This window comes from Macrobrachium nipponense, chromosome 2, assembly GCF_015104395.2.
Source record: "Macrobrachium nipponense isolate FS-2020 chromosome 2, ASM1510439v2, whole genome shotgun sequence".
NCBI lineage: Eukaryota > Metazoa > Arthropoda > Malacostraca > Decapoda > Palaemonidae > Macrobrachium > Macrobrachium nipponense.
In genome coordinates, this window is record NC_087201.1 from 80,863,345 (window position 1) to 80,882,195 (window position 18,851).

At 35.8% G+C, this 18,851-nt stretch overlaps 1 protein-coding gene across 9 annotated transcripts in view; it reads right to left on the reverse strand.

Annotated features, from left to right (window-relative positions):
* LOC135220710 (endoplasmic reticulum junction formation protein lunapark-A-like) overlaps nt 1-9,380 on the reverse strand; it is a 249,695-nt gene extending 240,315 nt beyond the window's left edge. For 6 of the 9 annotated variants that reach the window (XR_010315766.1, XR_010315765.1, XM_064258125.1 and 3 more), the window contains exons 1-3: nt 9,216-9,372; nt 8,802-9,035; nt 2,454-2,495 (exon numbers count right to left, since the gene is read on the reverse strand). Coding sequence is in view for 7 of the 9 variants with exons in the window: in XM_064258125.1 (XP_064114195.1) it covers nt 2,454-2,495; nt 8,802-8,828 (69 nt within the window). In the remaining 2 variants the exon portion in view is untranslated. Of the gene's footprint in view, nt 1-2,453; nt 2,496-8,801; nt 9,036-9,215 lie in introns of all 9 variants that reach the window. The other 3 variants (XM_064258124.1, XM_064258122.1, XM_064258123.1) reach the window with 2 other exon arrangements.
* Nucleotides 9,381-18,851: the final 9,471 nt, after the last annotated feature.

Sequence of the window (18,851 nt, forward strand, 5' to 3'; positions counted from 1 at the left end):
TAAATGTTGCATCTGAGCTCAACCAAAAATCCGTAAACCGACCCAAGGAATCATATAATTTTTTTAAACAATAGTGGTTCGGTCAGTTGCCGCTAATAGGCGTTGTTCCCATGTTCTTTTGGTAAGGAAAACAGTAAGAACCAAAATCGAACTTAAGATTATTGAAAATATATATATAATGTAAGAGGCATTCTGTGACAACCTTAAAATCCTGCGAGATTTTTAATGATAAGCTAACCCTTGGAGTGTCGACAGTTGTATCCATAGTTGGCTACAGTCAAAACTATCAACAAACTATCGACACTGTGAACAAAACGTTTGTAACCTAATAATGGTAAAAACTGTAGGTTATTCAAGTGAATCACTAGTGATACAACTTTTGATACTGTAAACAAAACAACTAATTACAGCAATTACTGTGGATAATTACCATAATCAGACCTTAGGTTGAGCGAGTTCTCACTTTGTTACCGAAGTAGGATCTCTATCTGTAATTCTAAAAACCAAAAAGGTCTATAACCCTAAACATAAAATTTATTTTCTAGAGAATGTGATAATTTGAAAAAGTTAAATGTATTTTACAGAATACATATATGCACTGTCATCGTATGTCATTAGCCTTCGTTGTTTACATTCTCAAAACCTTGGCTGATCGAACTATTGATATCTCTATTGCCATTACACTTGATGGTAGAAGATATGTAACTTAAGACACTTTCTTGTAAATTGACAAAGTTGGGTTTAAAAGTGGCACAATACTTGATTGTATAAGTGTCAAGTGTGATTTCACTAGCTTTGAACATCAATTTCGCCTGCAACTTTTTCTTCTTCTTTTTATAGTGACGGCAAATGATGTCAGCAATCAGCCATTTCTCGATTTGGTTGCTTATGTCTGTACTACAGGTTTACAATCGCTTCATCTGTAATTTAAAAAACTGGAGAGAGAGAGAGAGAGAGAGAGAGAGAGAGAGAGAGAGAGAGAGAGAGAGAGAGAGAGAGAGACATTATTGTCTTGTGTGGCGAGAGAGAGAGAGAGAGAGACGAAGATGAGAGAGAGACTTAGTAGAGAGAGAGAGAGAGAGAGAGAGAGAGAGACTCACACATATCCATTAGCAAAAGTCAATAATATTTGTGTACTGAGAATATTAATAATCTTAATAAAACCCTGGTTTTACTGTATCTAATCATATTGCATGTATTATTATCATATTATCGAATTATAATACAAAAAGAGTGATATGCCATTTGCATTCTGGTTTTGTTTACGTTCTTGAAATATCAGCTGATTTCATTTTACCGACACAATCACTGTCTTTTGATGCCAAATGGAACTTAATTTAAAGAAAGCTGTGTTAAAGAATTGCAACTACTTTATTTATATACATAGTATATATAAAAAAAAAGTGCTATATGTGTGTTTTTTGTCAGTTTCAGACAGTGCTTTTGCCTGCCAAAAACATTTTGCAGTCGGCTCATTATTTGTAATTCCAAGACGTGCTTGACTTACGAGTTACGATCATAGTTACGATACTCATAATTCGTAGTTCCCAGTTGTGCTGGATTGAGCCTTGATGTTTACTAAGGGGCAATATTTTCTTAGTATTATTTTATAATCAAATTATGTAAAGGGTTTTGCAATACTGATAGCTCCCCAGTTATCCTTAATATAGGGATTCTTTCCAATTTTAAAGGAATACATTGATAAGGATCTACTTCCAATGGTTATTACTCCGCCGATAATGAAGTCACATTATAAAGCACAAAGCACCTATGAAAAGTGTCCCTATTTTACAAGGATATTTCATAAGAAAAAATTTATCATAACCTGTACTGAAAGATATCTTGAAGTTATTTTGTATACAGTAGTATTCCAGTAGAAAGTATGATGCTTTGTTCACAACTGTTTACAGCTGCTCACGGCCACTAGCTAGCGACTTTACTTAGGAAATTTTTCTAAAGTTTGTGATAACAGACATAATTTGGTTTATTTTTAATATTTTACAAACTTTCTGTAAGAATTAAACTTGATTTTCAATTATTTATTATTAGAAACAATAATCATGCCTACCCCTTACAATACATGCTACATACCTAGCCTAGTGCTCAGTCAACCATTGTATTATGGGCGAACGTAGGGCAGGTATCTTACTACAATATATATTTAAAAATGAAAAAAATGTGCGTTGAATGGTACATTATTTTACACTGAACTTATTTAATTGTAATTCATGTGTATTTATTGGTAATATTGTGTATAAAAAGGCAAGGTTAGGGTAATAACTGGTTGTCAAGAACAGATTAATCCATTTTCAGTTATTTCTTATGGGAAAAATTCATTCTGATCTCGACAAAATCACATCTCGTCGCTTCTTCTGGAACTAATTAGCATCGAGGTCCAGGGCTCTACTGTAGAAGTACTTTGAAAAGTAAAAAGATCCTTGCAGTATACTTACTTTCTGTATTTGTTCAAGTACTTCTTTAGTAGACTGCTTTTTCTGAAAAAATAAAAAAAGTTAAACTTACAAATTATTTGACACCAGTTAAAATTTTAAAACTATGTACCTCTTACTGAGTCTTACTGACAACATTTTACAAGTTAACAATATTCATTTTGTGGAACACCTTGATTAAAAAATACCAGCAGTCACACTGCTACATAAATTAATTCCTTACAAAAAATTCTATCAATTCTTAATGTACTTCACTGCACTTTCATATACAAAAATATAATACATTAATTATGTCCTTTGTTCAGCTGAGTGTCAAGATAAATCAAAATGGTAAAAGTCAGAATAATGGTTAGATATTGATGATATAAGGCACAAAAATACCATATCTCACAGCAATTAAACCATGTCTTAGATATTTAGTCAGGATATGGGATCACTTACTACCTCACGGCACCTTCTCATTTGAAAAGAAATGCATCTTAGATTTGCAACTGCATTACTTTTTTTTCCATTTTTTGACAAACTGAGGCTGTCATCTTCATAGCTAAACACTTCCCACACTACCAGCCCTGGTCTTACCATTGTACAACACCAATACACATCAGTATCATGACTCCCATTCTTAATGTGGTGTAAAAAACGGATCACCTGAAGAAAAGCGACCCCAACAAACGCTGGGGTCGCTTTTCTTCAGGTGGAAAATACTGGGGTTGCTTTTCTTAAGGTGAGGAATTAACAAGGTAAATAAAAAAGAAAGTATGACTTACTCTTACACACAAAATGTAAGCATAAACCTACTACTACTACTACAATTATGGGGGACCCCAGTGGGGAAGTGATTTTCAGGGCACTACCGAACCTAACACAACCACCTAACCTAACCTAGGGCCCTGTACCCCTACCTAGGCCTAGTGGAGGGGGCTCCGGCCCCCCTGCGACCCCCCCTCAAGGCTACAGTGATTTTCGGGACACTACTTAACCACATAACCTAACCTCATGAGGATAAGGATTTGCCAAAGAAGAAAGTGCAGAGCTGGTGATGTTGACCGTCTGGGCAACTACTATGGGTAATGAGGTTTCTGTTTATTGCAGAGCATGCTGGATCAAGGTACAATGAAACTCATCCAACACCAACATTTAAAAAGTGTCTGGAAGCTATGCATGTTTTTATCTCATGTATACGTATATTACTTGGAAATAAATTTATCAAATATTTTCAGCTTTTTACAAGTAGGGCAAACAATTTGGAGGCTTCACTGTATTTCTCTTACTTAGTGTGAATCCAGAAAAATGTATCCTCCTCCTATACGTATATGTAATAGTATGCATACAAAGCTCAGTATGTGATGCACTATTTGCATCAAAGCAAAATCATGTCAGTCAGTATCTTTCTGGATTTACAAAAGTAATGTGGCAACCATTGAAACATGAAATTTGTTGGCATAGATGATTTAGTTAAGAGAGGAATTAATCCTTCTACAGAGGCCTTTTTGAAGTACTGAACATTTCAGGTTAAGGTAATGTTCAAACTTATGAGTACTTTGTGACATTAAGCCAAATGAATTCTATAAGTGTCAAAAGTTTTGCACTGACCATTGACAACATTACATAAGCTACTCCTGAGGACCCTATTTATGCTTCACTTGATAGTATTTCTTTATATTTATTTGCTTCATGAATGTTAATTTCAATAATCTTTCAAGTACTCTAGGGTGGGGCAAGTATGGAATTCAAGTGGTGTCAAATACCTCAATGTTATGATTAAAAGTTTAGCTTTGTTAGGGCCTGCTCAAGTGAAAATTTTAAAAAAGTTATATAAGAGAATAACAAACATATTTGACTTTGTACATTTTCCATACGTATATAATTCTTCATAAAAACAAAAGATATGGCAAAATGTTTGCCCTCTACTGTGAAAACTCAGTTTCGCAGACATGTGGTCAGCAAGGGAAATTAAATGGCCAGCAAGATAAAAAAAAAAAAATAAAAAAAAAAACAATGATGGTCACTTCAAGCATCCAGTGTTACTGGACAGTCTGGATAGCCAAAGCGGGACAAATCTCCCCCACCGTCTGCACCTTCACTCTCAGGCCAAGTTAACTGTTTGTGATGTATCAAAATACTTCATTTTAAACACTCTCAAAAGGACCCTATAATTGCTAATGGTAAATTATTTTTGTCTCTTAAATGATAATTAGTTTAATTAACCTGCACTAAAAAAATCTAATCATGTAACCAATAACTGCCAGACAAAATGGACAACATCAAACGGCTCGAAGAGCTATTCCGGCCAAACCACCCACACAAATTGTAAGTGTGTTAATGCATTAAACACATTACAGTATTATTATAAGAACCGTACCTATTTCTTATTTCATAAAGCATTCAAAGAAAAATCCTGAACAACCAATATTTACTTAGTCATTTCTTTAGAAAACAAATTACAGAAAATGACAAATCTCAGGTAAGACCATAAACAAGGGATTAACCTTGAGGGTAAGATTTAAAACGATAAATAGACCAAGCAGTGCTATATTCTTTTCCTGGCTACGCCTTGCCTATCTTAGAATGTTTAAGGGGGCCGGCCGGCTAATACCATTCTTTAAGGACAGGACTTAGATATTCATACCACTTACTAAGGTGACTTGGGACATCTCCAAACCGCATATGATTTTTGCCCGTCCTTCGGTTTGTGACGCCAGGGCGATTTATCCCAAAAATAACAATTTTTCAAATTCTATCTCCTCCCTTGATATTTAATATTAAGACCTGGGATTACTACCATATATAGACCTGATGTAGACCTCCAATCAAATGAGGAGTTTTTTTTTCTAAAAGTCATTTTTTTTTGCTCAATATGAATTTTTCATTATGGTAAAAAAATAAACCCTATAAATTAGGAAAACAAAATTTATAAAAAAAAAAAAAAAAAAAAATTGGAAAAAAGGGCTTCATTTGATTGTTCTATAACGTCTTTCTGAGTTATATAACAAATTCCAATGTTATAGCTTTAAAACTAAGTGAGAAGATAGATTTTGAGGGTCAATAACTATAGTTTTTGAGATACGGGCGTTCAAAGTTTTTCTTCGTATTTTTTCAACAACAATGTTAATAAAAAATGATTATTATGAATGTATATTTCTTTTTTGTCTTAATAAACCAAAACTATTTATTTATCATAATTTAATCATAAATGATGATCCGTTTGCTCAAAGATCGTAGCCTGGGGGACAGTGTGACATGTGCTTCAGGCAAGACGGGGGCGTTTACTTACTACGCAACCCTCCCTCTCTCTCTCTTCACTAACTACGCTAATATTGCATATATTATGATATTCTGTAATCGTATTAGAGCGCATTTTCTTCGTCTTTATGTTAGCGAGATGTTTTCCTTGTCTTTTCCTCATTGGCATGATGAAATTCTTGCCGAAACATAGATGAGCATATGTAAAAGCAAGCGAATGTCAGAGGTGAACTCGAACGTGTAGACTACTTGAAGCCTGTGCTCACCTGATCATGGTTGAACAGTGATACTCCCCTCTGTGGCCCACGGAATCTCTACAGATGCCATTTCTCACAATTTCTTTGACAATAATTATCAAAATATACGATAACAGAAGAAATATTGCATTTTCTTGTACGGATGAATGTTTTAGGCTCATTGAGTTATGTTTACTAATTACCCTGTAACTACAAAAGTAAGAGGAATTTTGACGAAATATTTCGTATACGTATTCTCAATTGCCATATGAAGCTCCATGAATTTTTTCATGACTTTGCATTTTTCGCCCTATACCCCCATACATAGGGGCTCCGGCCGGCCCCCTTAAAAGACTACGTTCAGTCCAGGCAAGGACTTGTAAGGACCCAACATCCTATGTTAGGTTAGAGTAAAATGTACTATCCCTGTAATTTTTTACATATTTTTTAACTATTCTGTTGGCAAACATGGAGACAACTATAAATAAATAAATAAATAAATAAATAAATAAATATATATATATAAATAAATTTATATATATATATAAAATTCTTTTTCACTAGTTAGCCAACAGTGTGATTTAGGTAACACTGCAGAATAGTTGTACAAAGGTTCTGCAATGCTCATGGCATATTAGAGTGAAACTAATTACCGCCCAAAATTGGGACGATGTCATTTTTCGTCAACCAATGAAGAATACCAGAAGGTGGGGACAGAAAAGACTGCCTAATGCTGAAGGAGGAGACATTTTGTTTTAAGGAAATGTCGACAGACGAGGCCGAAGCAGAGAAGCAAAACAAGAGTCAAATATAGGGGGCCAAACACCCACTGCCCATCCCCCAATCCCTTTGGAGCCATATCAAGGCAAAGGTTAGGTTACAAGATTGGTTGAAGCGAGTTAATCTTGAAGTTTCTGATTTGCTTTAAAGCATGCTGTAACCAGTGGAAATAAGTCTACTAGCGAGTGCAACTCCAGCTACAGCAGTGCTACCAAGATTACCTATGCCTTTTCTACTTCTGACTGGAGGTAGGTAATGAGTAAAACCAAAACACAGACACCTACTTTCCAACAACACTCAGGTATACCGACGACCCACTAAGACCGGCTAGCCAGATAATGACGTCATGCAGCTCATCACAGACAGGACCCACTCACTACCTACCTAGCTAGCTACTGGCTGGTCAGTAGGTACAACAAAAGATTCAATCATCCTTCTTAGCCTTTGTATCAAGTTTCAGTTAATGGTAGTCTATCAGTAACCTATCTAATAATTTATCAGTGTCAGTTACCCCGCCTGCAATGAGCCCGCGTGCCGTGTGATGTCATTACCTGGCCAACGTGTCTTGGTAGCTAGGTATACCTAAATGTATAGCCTAAACGAGTTGAACAATAAAAAAATGGGCTAGGCTTAGATATGACGTTTGTTTGCATGGTGTTTTTATGGTGAATAGAACCAGTGGTTATTCAGCAACAGGACCAACAGTTTTCCGTGACTTCCGAACACGTCGAGAGTGAACTTCTATGGCACAGGATATTGGTACGGCAGCCGTATCCCGATCGTGGTAGATATTGGTACGGCAGTGAACTGCGCATGCGTAAATTTCAGACTTCCTGCCGTACAAATAACATAGTGTGGTGGGGGTACGGCAGAGTCTGTCAGTGGTGCCGTATTGCGCTCTAGACTTGCTGTAGGGGTATTTCTACAGAAGCAGTCCGCATGGACTGCAAGGAACGTAACCGCGGATAGGACATCTACAAGGGATTGGGGCGTCCAATGTATTTCGCTGTGTTTAGTACTGGCCCCTGGGGGGTTAATTACAGTCGTCCAAATAAATATTACTTAAAATTCTTGTTCAGTAGGTAAAACTGCATAGAAAAACCTCAATTGCCATAGTCTAGGCCGCTGCAGATAAGTACCCTAGATCTACCCTTTGGAGGGACGATTCGATCGTTCGTGACCTACATAGCCTTATAGGTATACAGTTTTTGAAAGTTTGAGTCTTCATAGTAGATGTCTATGGGTTTTTTCAGCTCGTTAAAGCCTGAAAACATCTGTTTTTCGGAGAAAACTAATGCATTATTTCGCGATTCGCGCTGCTCCGTCGCCATTTTTCTTGCTGTCACTGGTATCCTGACTTCCTGAGGAGGCGGTAAACAAGGGTTTGCACATGCGCAATTCACTGCCGTATCAATATCTACCGCGATCGGGGTACGGCTGCCGTACCAATATCCAGTTTGAACTTCTATCACCAGAAATACACATCTCTCACCCCTCAATGGAATGCCCGAGAATCAAACTCGCGGCCACCGAGTTGGCAAGTCAAGACCATACCGATCACGCCACTGAGGCGTTTCCTAAGTATAGGCTAGGTAGGTTAGGGTATGGCTCATGATTAAAGTTAAACGTAGCTACTAGCCAATTCATAACACTAAGGTCTGTGATTTGCAAACAAAATAAAGGCCAGAATCACTCTAAATATCAATGTAACTATGAAAGACATGCAATCGTGTGTCTAATGTTAGGTATCCAATTTACGAATAGTACATTCGGGTAGCCTAGAAAGTCATTCAAGTTAAGACGGTCCGGTACAAAACTTTACATTGCCATTGAGCTAAAACTTCTCTCTGCTGGATATTTAATCATTATAAGTCAAACAGTTTATTGTATTAGTTTATTTACGACTCAAGCGAAGCTGCAGCCGTAACTATCCTAGCATAAGCACAAACAGCCTGCATGTATGGTTGTCCTAACTGTTGCACGTCATGTGTTAATATGGGCAACAAAATGGAGCAATACTCCGGAATCGACGCTCACGCCCACTCATTCAATAACCTCATCGACGTCAGTCATCATAACCAGCGTAACTCACCCGAAATCTCGATATAATGAGCCCCATATCGTCTCTCCAAATTTATATTCCCTCTCATTCTCAGGCGGGGATCACCTCCATGTAGAATTCGGTCCGAGGCCGTGGTCAAAACAAAGCCTCTGGTTGGTCCACATAACAGAGTTCCGAAAGTGTTCCGCTCGCTGATTGGTCCGGACGGCTACAGAACAAGTCTTCTTGCCCTCGATTGGTCAAGGACATGCATGGCCGATGTGGCTGAAACAAGCGGAGAATTCAACTTTCTTAACTTTCACTAGGGGAATTTAAAGGTGTGATTATTTTGTAAGGAAACAGACCCATGTCATTTCATATATTTGTTTATAGACATCACAAACAATGCGTATATACACCTATGTAAGGATTTTTAGAGGAGCCAAATGGCACTTATTCTCGTACCCCAAAAGTACGTGCTCCAGCTGTTGTTGACGCCAGGAAGTAGAGGAAAATTTACGAAAACCTCAGGTCGGGTGGTAGTTACGTAACAACATTCCTACTAACGGAGTGAGTTCATCTTCTCTTGAATGACTTTATCGAAGGAGGCTTCAGATACAGGATACCTTTGGATCGGTACTAATTATATGGTGTTACTTAGCAACGCAGAAAATACCTGTCGGTGACGTCATTAGGGCTCACGATGAGAGAGCTTAAAAGGGTGTGGGTTGGCCGTGTGCCAGCGACCTGAATATGATAGGCCGAAGGGAAAAGGGCCAAAAGGCTATCAACTGGCGTAACTATTCTGGGTCCGTAAAACTATACGTCCGTATAAATTCTACTGTAGTTGCCTTTGTTATAATCATCTATGCCAGTACCTATTGCGTGATTATTAACTAGTTCTTTAATTTAACTTCAATGAAGTTCCAAATATTGAACTCTTCTAGATGCGCATACGTACTTAATTTGGTTGGCTGGTGAATTCTGAAGGTCCAGCACACGCCTGTTATTTCTTTATATATACGTTATCACAGTTTTGTTGGATATTTATTAATTTACAAGTAATTCTTGCTTATTCTTAAATTCTTTATAAAGTTCATGAACATATTCTAGAAATGTCCCTTGCACTACCACAAGAGAGAACCATCCAGTAGTATTGGAAAGGTCATACTTTCTAAGACGAGAAAATTATGCGAAGGGAGGCAGTTGATGAGTGGATTTTCGTAGTAAATAAACCCCCTAAAAAGACAAGCAGAGGAATTTCTAAGACCTTTCATAGTACCGGCATTGGATCCACTAATACCATTATAATATATATATATATATATATATATATATATATATATATATATATATATATATATATATATATATATATATGTGTGTGTGTGTGTGTGTGTGTGTGTGTGTGTGTGTGTGTGTGTGTGTGTTCTTTTAATAGCAACAAAGGAACCTTCGTTTCTGGATATGACCTTTTTGAATATTGTGTTGATCAGCTTTATGAAGGTCGTATTATTTGCACCTTCTTATTACCACTATTATTATTTTTTTAGTACAAGTACCACTTTTGATAAATATGCAATCCCAAGAAACTTTAGGAAAGTTCTTCATAACAGACCCCTATTTGTGAAAGACGCAAAATAAATGTATAGAAAAAAGCTGTCAAATCAAATACAAACGAAGTTACGAGCGAATGATAAGTAACATAACAAAATGACATCCAGCTGGGAGAAGGAAATGTCACTGAGGACGATTACGAGAGGAGAGATAACATTGTATATTGCTGCGCATTAGGCCGAGAGGTGTTGAAAGTCGTGACGCGGGGAAGAACTTGAGGATAAACGGTCAACGAGAAGGAGGACGACCTGACTTCGCGATGCATCAACCGAACGACGTCTTAAAATACTCAGGATGGAATGAAATGAAGAGAACTAACTTCATCTAACCCCGTCGAGGGGAACATAGACGAAGAATCTTAATATATGGAAGAGAAACTTTAGAATTTGAAAGATACAGTTTCAAATGCCCTTACAACGAAACTGAAGTCAGTGATGCAATTCGGCACGAATCCAAGTATATGTTGATTCCTGTATTTCGTTAAAACACACACAGATACCTATTATATATATATATATATATATATATATATATATATATATATATATATATATATATATATGTGTGTGTGTGTGTGTGGGTGTGTGTGTGTGGTCTATATATATATATATACTATTTATATATATATAATATATATTATAAATACACACACATATATATATATATATATCTAATTATATATATACAACACACATATAATTATTATAGCTATATATATTATACCACAACACACACACACCAAACACCACCACCACATATAGATATAATTTTTTTTTGCTATATATATATAGATATTATATAGATATATAATTTAATATATATCTATTATATATATATATAAATATATATATATCTATTAATATATATATATATATATATAGAGAGAGAGAGAGAGAGAGAGAAGAAGAGAGAGAGGAGAGAGAGAGAGAGAGAGAGAGAGAGAGAGAGAGAGAGAGAGAGAGAGAGAGAGAAAATGAAGAGATAAATACCTAATGTTTACAGAAGGGAAGAAAATCTAAAAGTTGAGAAGAAGGATGAAGAAGCCAAGGAGAGAAGGTTATTAGTTTTAAAACTACAGTAGTTATTTTATGCCTCTAAAAGGCCCCAATGAAAGATAAAATGTGACATTACACGAAGCTTTAGAAAATAGTGTATACTGATTATAGGTTGTTGGCAAATCGTTTTATTTAAAATCCTTTTATTCTCTCATAATGGAAGTCATCGTCAAAAATTGTATTTTTTAAGAATACTAACATTCTTAATATTATAAAATAAACCCTTGCATTTGCTTGAATTAAAGATGAAACCAGGAAGCTAGTCGTATAATTAACACCTGAAAACGCATAAAATCTGGCAGAATTATACATGATTCCTAGGGCAGGATTTATTCCTATAGGGGTAAGATATAAAAGTCAACATATATCAATTGATTACGAGAGTCGTTTTAACAAGTGTCATAGGATTCGCGTATAAATCTGTTTTCGTCTAGAGTTGTTACACTACTAACTTCTCTTCTTCATCTTTAAATTATATAAATGTAAGGCTTTTTCTTTGAAGTGTTAGGCATCTACAAGTTTCTCGTAAAGTCTGAACTTTATGACGGGAGAATTGATTACTTTTCGCCGAACTGACAGGCTGCCATTTACATGATTTTGACGTAATAATCATCCCAGTTACTTGAGAAGCCTCTTTGAAACTTAACGTTTACTTAATGTATAAGCTCTCTCTCTCTCTCTCTCTCTCTCTCTCTCTCTCTCTCTCTCTCTCTCTCTCTCTCTCTCTCTCTCTCTCTCTCTCTCTCTCTTCTCTCTCTCTCTTATAAAAGCCAACTATATGTGTCACAGTATATCACAAACACAAGTTTGCGCAGCCGTAAACGTTTTTAACCCAATTTAAAACTAAAATCTTTTGGTTTTCTAGATCCTGCATTTTTTAAGTAATATGATTTAAATAGTCGTATGTTTTCTGTATCCCAGCTCTATGTAGAACCTCATTCAACTTTCATTTGTTGATCTAAGAATAATAAGACAGCGAAAAACGATGACGCCACTCTCCATTTTCGGCTCGTCTTTTTCAGTATTGTGTCTCGCAGGAAAAGAACAACAGAAAGGCCGAAGGGCTAAGGCGCCTCTGCCAAAGGCTTGTTGTGGAATCTTTTAATCCGAGAGGGATTTCCACAGCTCAGAGTGACAAATAAATTTGGATGCAGAAGTCTTAGTGTCGTCGTTAGAGTTTTCTGTGCGACTTCTTTGTATCTTCGTTTATGTCGTGAGCATACCTTCTCTCTGTGGATTTGCACTGCAAGGAAAGTGTTACCTCACGATAAATCAGGTCAGACGAATTTTTGCTGTGATTATTGTTTGCAGAAATATTACTTTACTCTGAAATTATAAATATTCACAGTCATCTCTCACTTATTAACTAAGACCTTAGTGGATGCCAAATACTTGATTTGATAGTAGAAATTCTCTCTCGGATAGTCTGACTCATTCATTCCCTCCGAGTTTGCAGTGCTTATCTGTCTACTTTTCAGACATCCCTTAATTGTGCCTGTCTGTCGTCTGACCACGACCGTCGAGGGAATGTGACTCATTTAGAATTTCTCCGCCAGTCTTCCTCGCCACCCTACATCTCAACACAACTCCCCTCGCGCCGCCACCCCCCCCCCCCCCTCTCTCTCCCCTCTCTCTCTCTCTCGCTCTCTCTCTCTCTGCTCTCTCTCAAGCACGTACCTATGGGGAAAGCTACAGAGGCATAGGATAGGGCTCCTTATACGTATGCCATTTAATGCCTCAAAAGTGCATTATTTTTTTCGAATGGGGTGTATGCTGGTTATTATAAGTTTAGTGCAATATAACCAGTCAAGAGACTCGCCTACATGTCCAATATACATATTTTCACCATAGAATGATGAATTAGTAAACTCATTAAGTAGTTAATACTAATGTAAAACAGTGCAACATAATGTGTAACTATAAATGAAATACAACGATCCCTGAAATTCCATATTTTGCAATATTCAATTTTCATGAATCCATAACATTCAGTGCAAAATACGATGAATGTGTAATTCAGCTGGTCTGCTTCAGCTAGCTATTACTTATGCAGTTTCATGCGAATATACGTGACTGGAATATTCAGTAAAACAAGATGGAATCTGCTGCTTCTGACGTAGGCTCTTCATCACTGAAGAGAAATGACAAAGTAAAACCTGCTCAGAAGCCTGCTAGCCTTAGAGTTCATAATTGGGAAAATGTTCACACGATGAAAGTCATGTAGCCTAGGAATTACACACATTTCGTATCTGAAGAGGTCGTGAACGCTGGGTCAATCACCTGTTTTGAATAGCAGCGAAATTTTACATTTTTGAACAGCACTAGAGGCGGAGAAACAAAGCGTCTTTCTCAAGTTATAGGCATGACTTTGTATCTGACTTAGCAAGATAAGGCTTTCACGATAAAGGCAAAAAGAACATCTCTTAACATATTAAGAGAGTATTTCAGATTCCTCATGATTGTCGCCAAAAAAGAGGCCATACGTGTCAATTATTTTGAAGTGAACACAAAATAATCCCATCAACGTCTTCGGCTTTTTTCTTTAAGAAAAGCTGTTCGTGAAAACCTAAAAATGTCGCAATATGTTTACCTCTCCATTGAAGATAGAAAGACTGCAGCAATAGTTACTGGATGAATATAATAACAGTGAAAAAGCACTTGTAGGAGAACTTAAAAAAAAAAAGCTTTATACAAACTTTCAGCAGTGAACGAAGCAATTACATTAGCTTTTATTACTATTATTATTATTATTATTATTATTAATTATTATTATTATTATTATTATTATTAACAACAACAAGCAGTGACGTCAGTATGCTCAACAAACAGAAACAAAGCCAACACCACCACCCACAGAAGAAGGGTCGTCAAGCATATTGATCGCTGTGGTGCCGAATCGAGAGGGTGGAGGATCTCATCACAACTTCATTCCTTGGTGTCTGAACATCACCACTTTCGATACTGCAAGTCTTCGTCATTCTTTTTTCTTTACTTGTCAGCAACAAAAGAGTATTTTGACTCACTTATTCTCTCTTCACTGGAGAATTAAAATAGCAAACACTCATTCAAAGAACTTTACTAAATTTCTGAAGGTATCGAGCTACCTGAACAACTAAGAGGCACTGACTACTTAAGATATTATTTTGAAAAAAATTAGACACGGAAATTTATTAATGGTGAAAAATGGGGAAAGGTGTCCGTAGATTTGACCAATTGCACACATCTGAGCAATCTTAAAACTTTCAATCATGACCTTCAAAGTTATTTATTTCAGTTTATTTGTTTTTAATCTTCCCATCAGTATTGCATCATAAAACGAAGGTTATATCTCAGTTTATCGATTTTTATATGACTTCTTTACTTACTTTTTATAAAAGTATTTCTCTACACTTCTTACTTATAAAATTCATTATCTGAAATTTTATTCAAATTGACTTCAGGGAAAATCTTAAGACATGCTAGAAGGACTTTCACTATTGAATATTATACTCATAAAATATGTGCTTTTAAAAGCAAGTCCGGAAGACATGGGCAGACAGTCTCATATCTATCGCCTCTGTTACGAAATATAAATTAATAGTTTCGCTACAAATTATGTTAAAGAATTTATTCTCATTACACAATACTACTCAGTCCTGCCGTGGTGCTAAACTAGATTATGGAGTCTAACAACTTTCGCTCCCATTTTTAAGGTAATTTTTCACCATCGCCAACAATAACGCCGGCGGATTTTCTCATATTTAAGGAAAAGTCAATACTCGTATCTTAACGAATATCTTCTTTTCAGAAAAACCAAAGGATAAATGCATTATATATATATATATATATAATATATATATATATATATATATACTATTATAAAATAATATATATATATAATCATGTGCCTTTATATATGTTTTATTTGGATGAATAGATTAAGCAAGCCTTTGATTTAATATTCAGTTTTGCTGTTTTATTTTCATACTGCCAAACTCAAGTCTGTTCTTGAGCTAGCACTGGCGTTTATGTTCAAGTAATCACACAAATTAGCTAGCTTGAATTTCACCCCCCAACAGATTCTCAAAATAGAAATTCCTCTGTTCTATCTCCCGTTTCTGAGTCGTCTTTACAATTATGTTAAAGAATTTATTCATATTACATATATTATATATTATATAAATGTAATAATATATAGATATATATAAGATATATATTATATATATATATATTAAAAAGTAAAGACGACTCAGAAACGGGAGATAGAACAGAGGAATTTCTATTTTGAGAATCTGTTGGGGGGTGAAATTCAAGCTAGCTAATTTGTGTGATTACTTGAACATAAACGCCAGTGCTAGCTCAAGAACAGACTTGAGTTGGCAGGTATGAAAATAAAACAGTAAAACTGAATATTAAATCAAAGGCTTGCTTAATCTATTCATCCAAATCAAACATATATACGTGCATAGATTAGTCCTATGGTTTACAAGTTACTCTAATATATACGGATTAGAACATAAGCTTCTGGAATTTCACATAAACAGCACACATATGCAATCTTCCTTGTTGCATACTCAAATGAATTGCATTCATGAAAACCCTGGAGGTATGTTATTAACTGGTTCTCGTTTTCTATGTTGAACCGGACTGTACAAGTGAAACTACCATTTTCTTCATAAGAAAAACCGACTTGAAGTTGCTCTGAAGAGCGACCTAAAATCATAATATGAGTAAAAGTGAAACGTCTAGACACCCAGAAGAGTACTGTAAAAACTAGCCTGAGAACTGGTATTACTTAGCTTGGTATTCCTGATGTACCCTACAAAGGAACAAAATGATAAAACATAAAATAGGCTTACCCCAGTACTAATCATCACTTACCTCAAGAAGGTGTGTTTCATGCCTAAAAGTTGTAGGCTATAGTTGGTCTTTGATGAATGTTCGAGTCCGGAGGTCCACGCTTGGCGTCCTAATACATTCCACACCTTACATAGGTGTCGGGTCACCTTAGGGCAAGATCCCATGCTTGCATAAACAAGCTTAATTTAATCCATTCACCAACAGTGGTTTAGGGAGAGCATACAGTGGCATGGTTAAAATTAGCGCAATTAGACTGGTGTGAAAAATATTGCAGATTATTTGTAAATCAACTTCACTGGGTGACTTTTTCTAAAAGGACTATATTATTCGTGATTCAGTTGGAACAAAGCAGAATGGAATACTGTTATATGAATTTGACAGATAATCAAAAGAAAAACTAGTGCAAAATTTCACTTGAAGCCAATCAAACTTGAAAATGTTGAATGCCAATTTTTTTCAAGAAACAGGACTAGTAGAATCAAGTGATTTAAGAGACAGTAAAAATTTACGAATGGGATTTTTAATGATTTGTTTTTTTTATGGAATCTGGTAATATGTAAAAGAAAACTTCCTTGGCAAGGGGTTGGGGTGGTGAGTTGAGATCTGGGAGAAGAAGTGTCAGTGTTATATTGGTGTCATATTGGCGCTGCTTCCAGGCACAATAGAGTACCTTGCCTTACACATCTCTGAGGCCCCCGGAACCACTCAACATTTCCTCCTTTCTCTTGTGCTTTACAGAACTGAGCTGAGTATCTGTGTCTTCAGTTATGGGTTTTAGGTCGGTTCTGATGGTTCGTTCTGTTGCCTGCTAGGCGGTGAACAGAAGCAATGGTAAATTCTTTAAACGTTTAGACGTCAATTATTTACTTGCTCGGAAATTCTTTCATATGCTAATAAAATTCTTGTTCCTTTCTCCTCTTCACGTAATCATTCCTTTTGTTTCATGATAATAATAATAATAATAATAATAATAATAATAATAATAATAATAATAATAATAATAATAATAATAATAATAATAATAGGATTAATTAATATAAGTTAACCCGACAGACAAAGAAATTTCAGTCAGGATTAAAAGTAAAAGAGGCTAACGAAGCGAGTGAGCTATAGAAAGTAAGAAAGAAAGAAGGAAAGAAATGGTCTCCCCACAGTGGATTCTTGAATGGGATATCAATAAGCCACGCTCTTAACTAACTATGGGAAGAGCATCATGGATGAAACTACGAAAGGGGAGAGAGCGAAACACAATAAAGGCCCAATTCCAATTATATATATATATATATATATATATATATATATATATATATATATATATATATATGTGTGTGTGTGTGTGTGTGTGTGTGTGTGTGTGTGTGTGTGTGTGAAACACACACTCTAGTCTTGAATACATAAGAAGATTGCTTACCACTCCTTAACGGAAGTACTGTACTTCAGGCCAGCCGACTGAAAAGTGAAATACTGAGCCTTCTTGCTCAACACAGTTGTGACTAATTACTGACGTGAAAAACACGGCGTAAAAAAGTTGGGCATCCTAGGACCTAGACTACCTTTGTATCAATTTCCGCAACACAAATTTTGTAACATTCAGCCAATAGTGTGTAAGTGTTAGAGGAATTAATATGTAATTGAAATGCGCCAGACCACGTGAGAGTTTCATGGCTTTCCTTTAAAAAATGGAATAATTTTTAGGCATTCCCAGACGATCTTTTTATTTCTATTTCATAATTTTAGATGCATATGTTGGCAAATACAGTTCGCTCATTTTATCATTTTCATAAGACTGCTCTTGAAGCGAAACTGAGTAAGTTTTCATATATATATATATATATATATATATATATATATATATATATATATATATATATATATATATGTGTGTGTGTGTGTGTGTGGTGTGTGTGTGTGTGTATAACACCTAAACTTTCTCTCTCAGTAGAAAACAGTCGGTATGTGGACACTGGTACTCTTTCGAGAGGCAATCTAACCAGAGGGCATGTGACCATTCTTCGAAAATTACTTCTCATCATCCTGATATACAATACCGACAGAAATTGCGCATGATTTACATGATAACAGTGTTCAACAGACTCATCATGAAAGCTACTTCAAACATGAAGTTTTCTCTGAGAAGTTATTGGTGGGATTGTTTCATTCTAAGTTGTTAACATACTGTGTCATTTTTTAATCTTGCGAGTGTCTAGACTTAAATTATCCAGTTTTATAAAATATAGTTAACTATTCTTACATTTAGTGGTTATATGAATTACTAACTGAAAATTTTATGTTGGGACACTAAATTGCAAGTTTCTATATCGATGATCTCAGATTTCAGTTATAGCAGAAGAAGCGAACAGACTGAAAGTTATCTTGAGGCGGTTACGCTTGGATGATCGTTACGCACGTGACGTCAAGGCAAAAGATGTTGCGTTAAGTGCAGTCTAATTCCAGAGGTAGAAACCAGAAGGGGAAAACGAATGAAATATCACAACTCAAGCTTGATTGCTTGCAGTCGTACTTCTTACTGCTTTAAAGACTGATGTGAAAGTTGGTTCGTGTTGAGTACCAAGAAATGTCATGTGGTCAA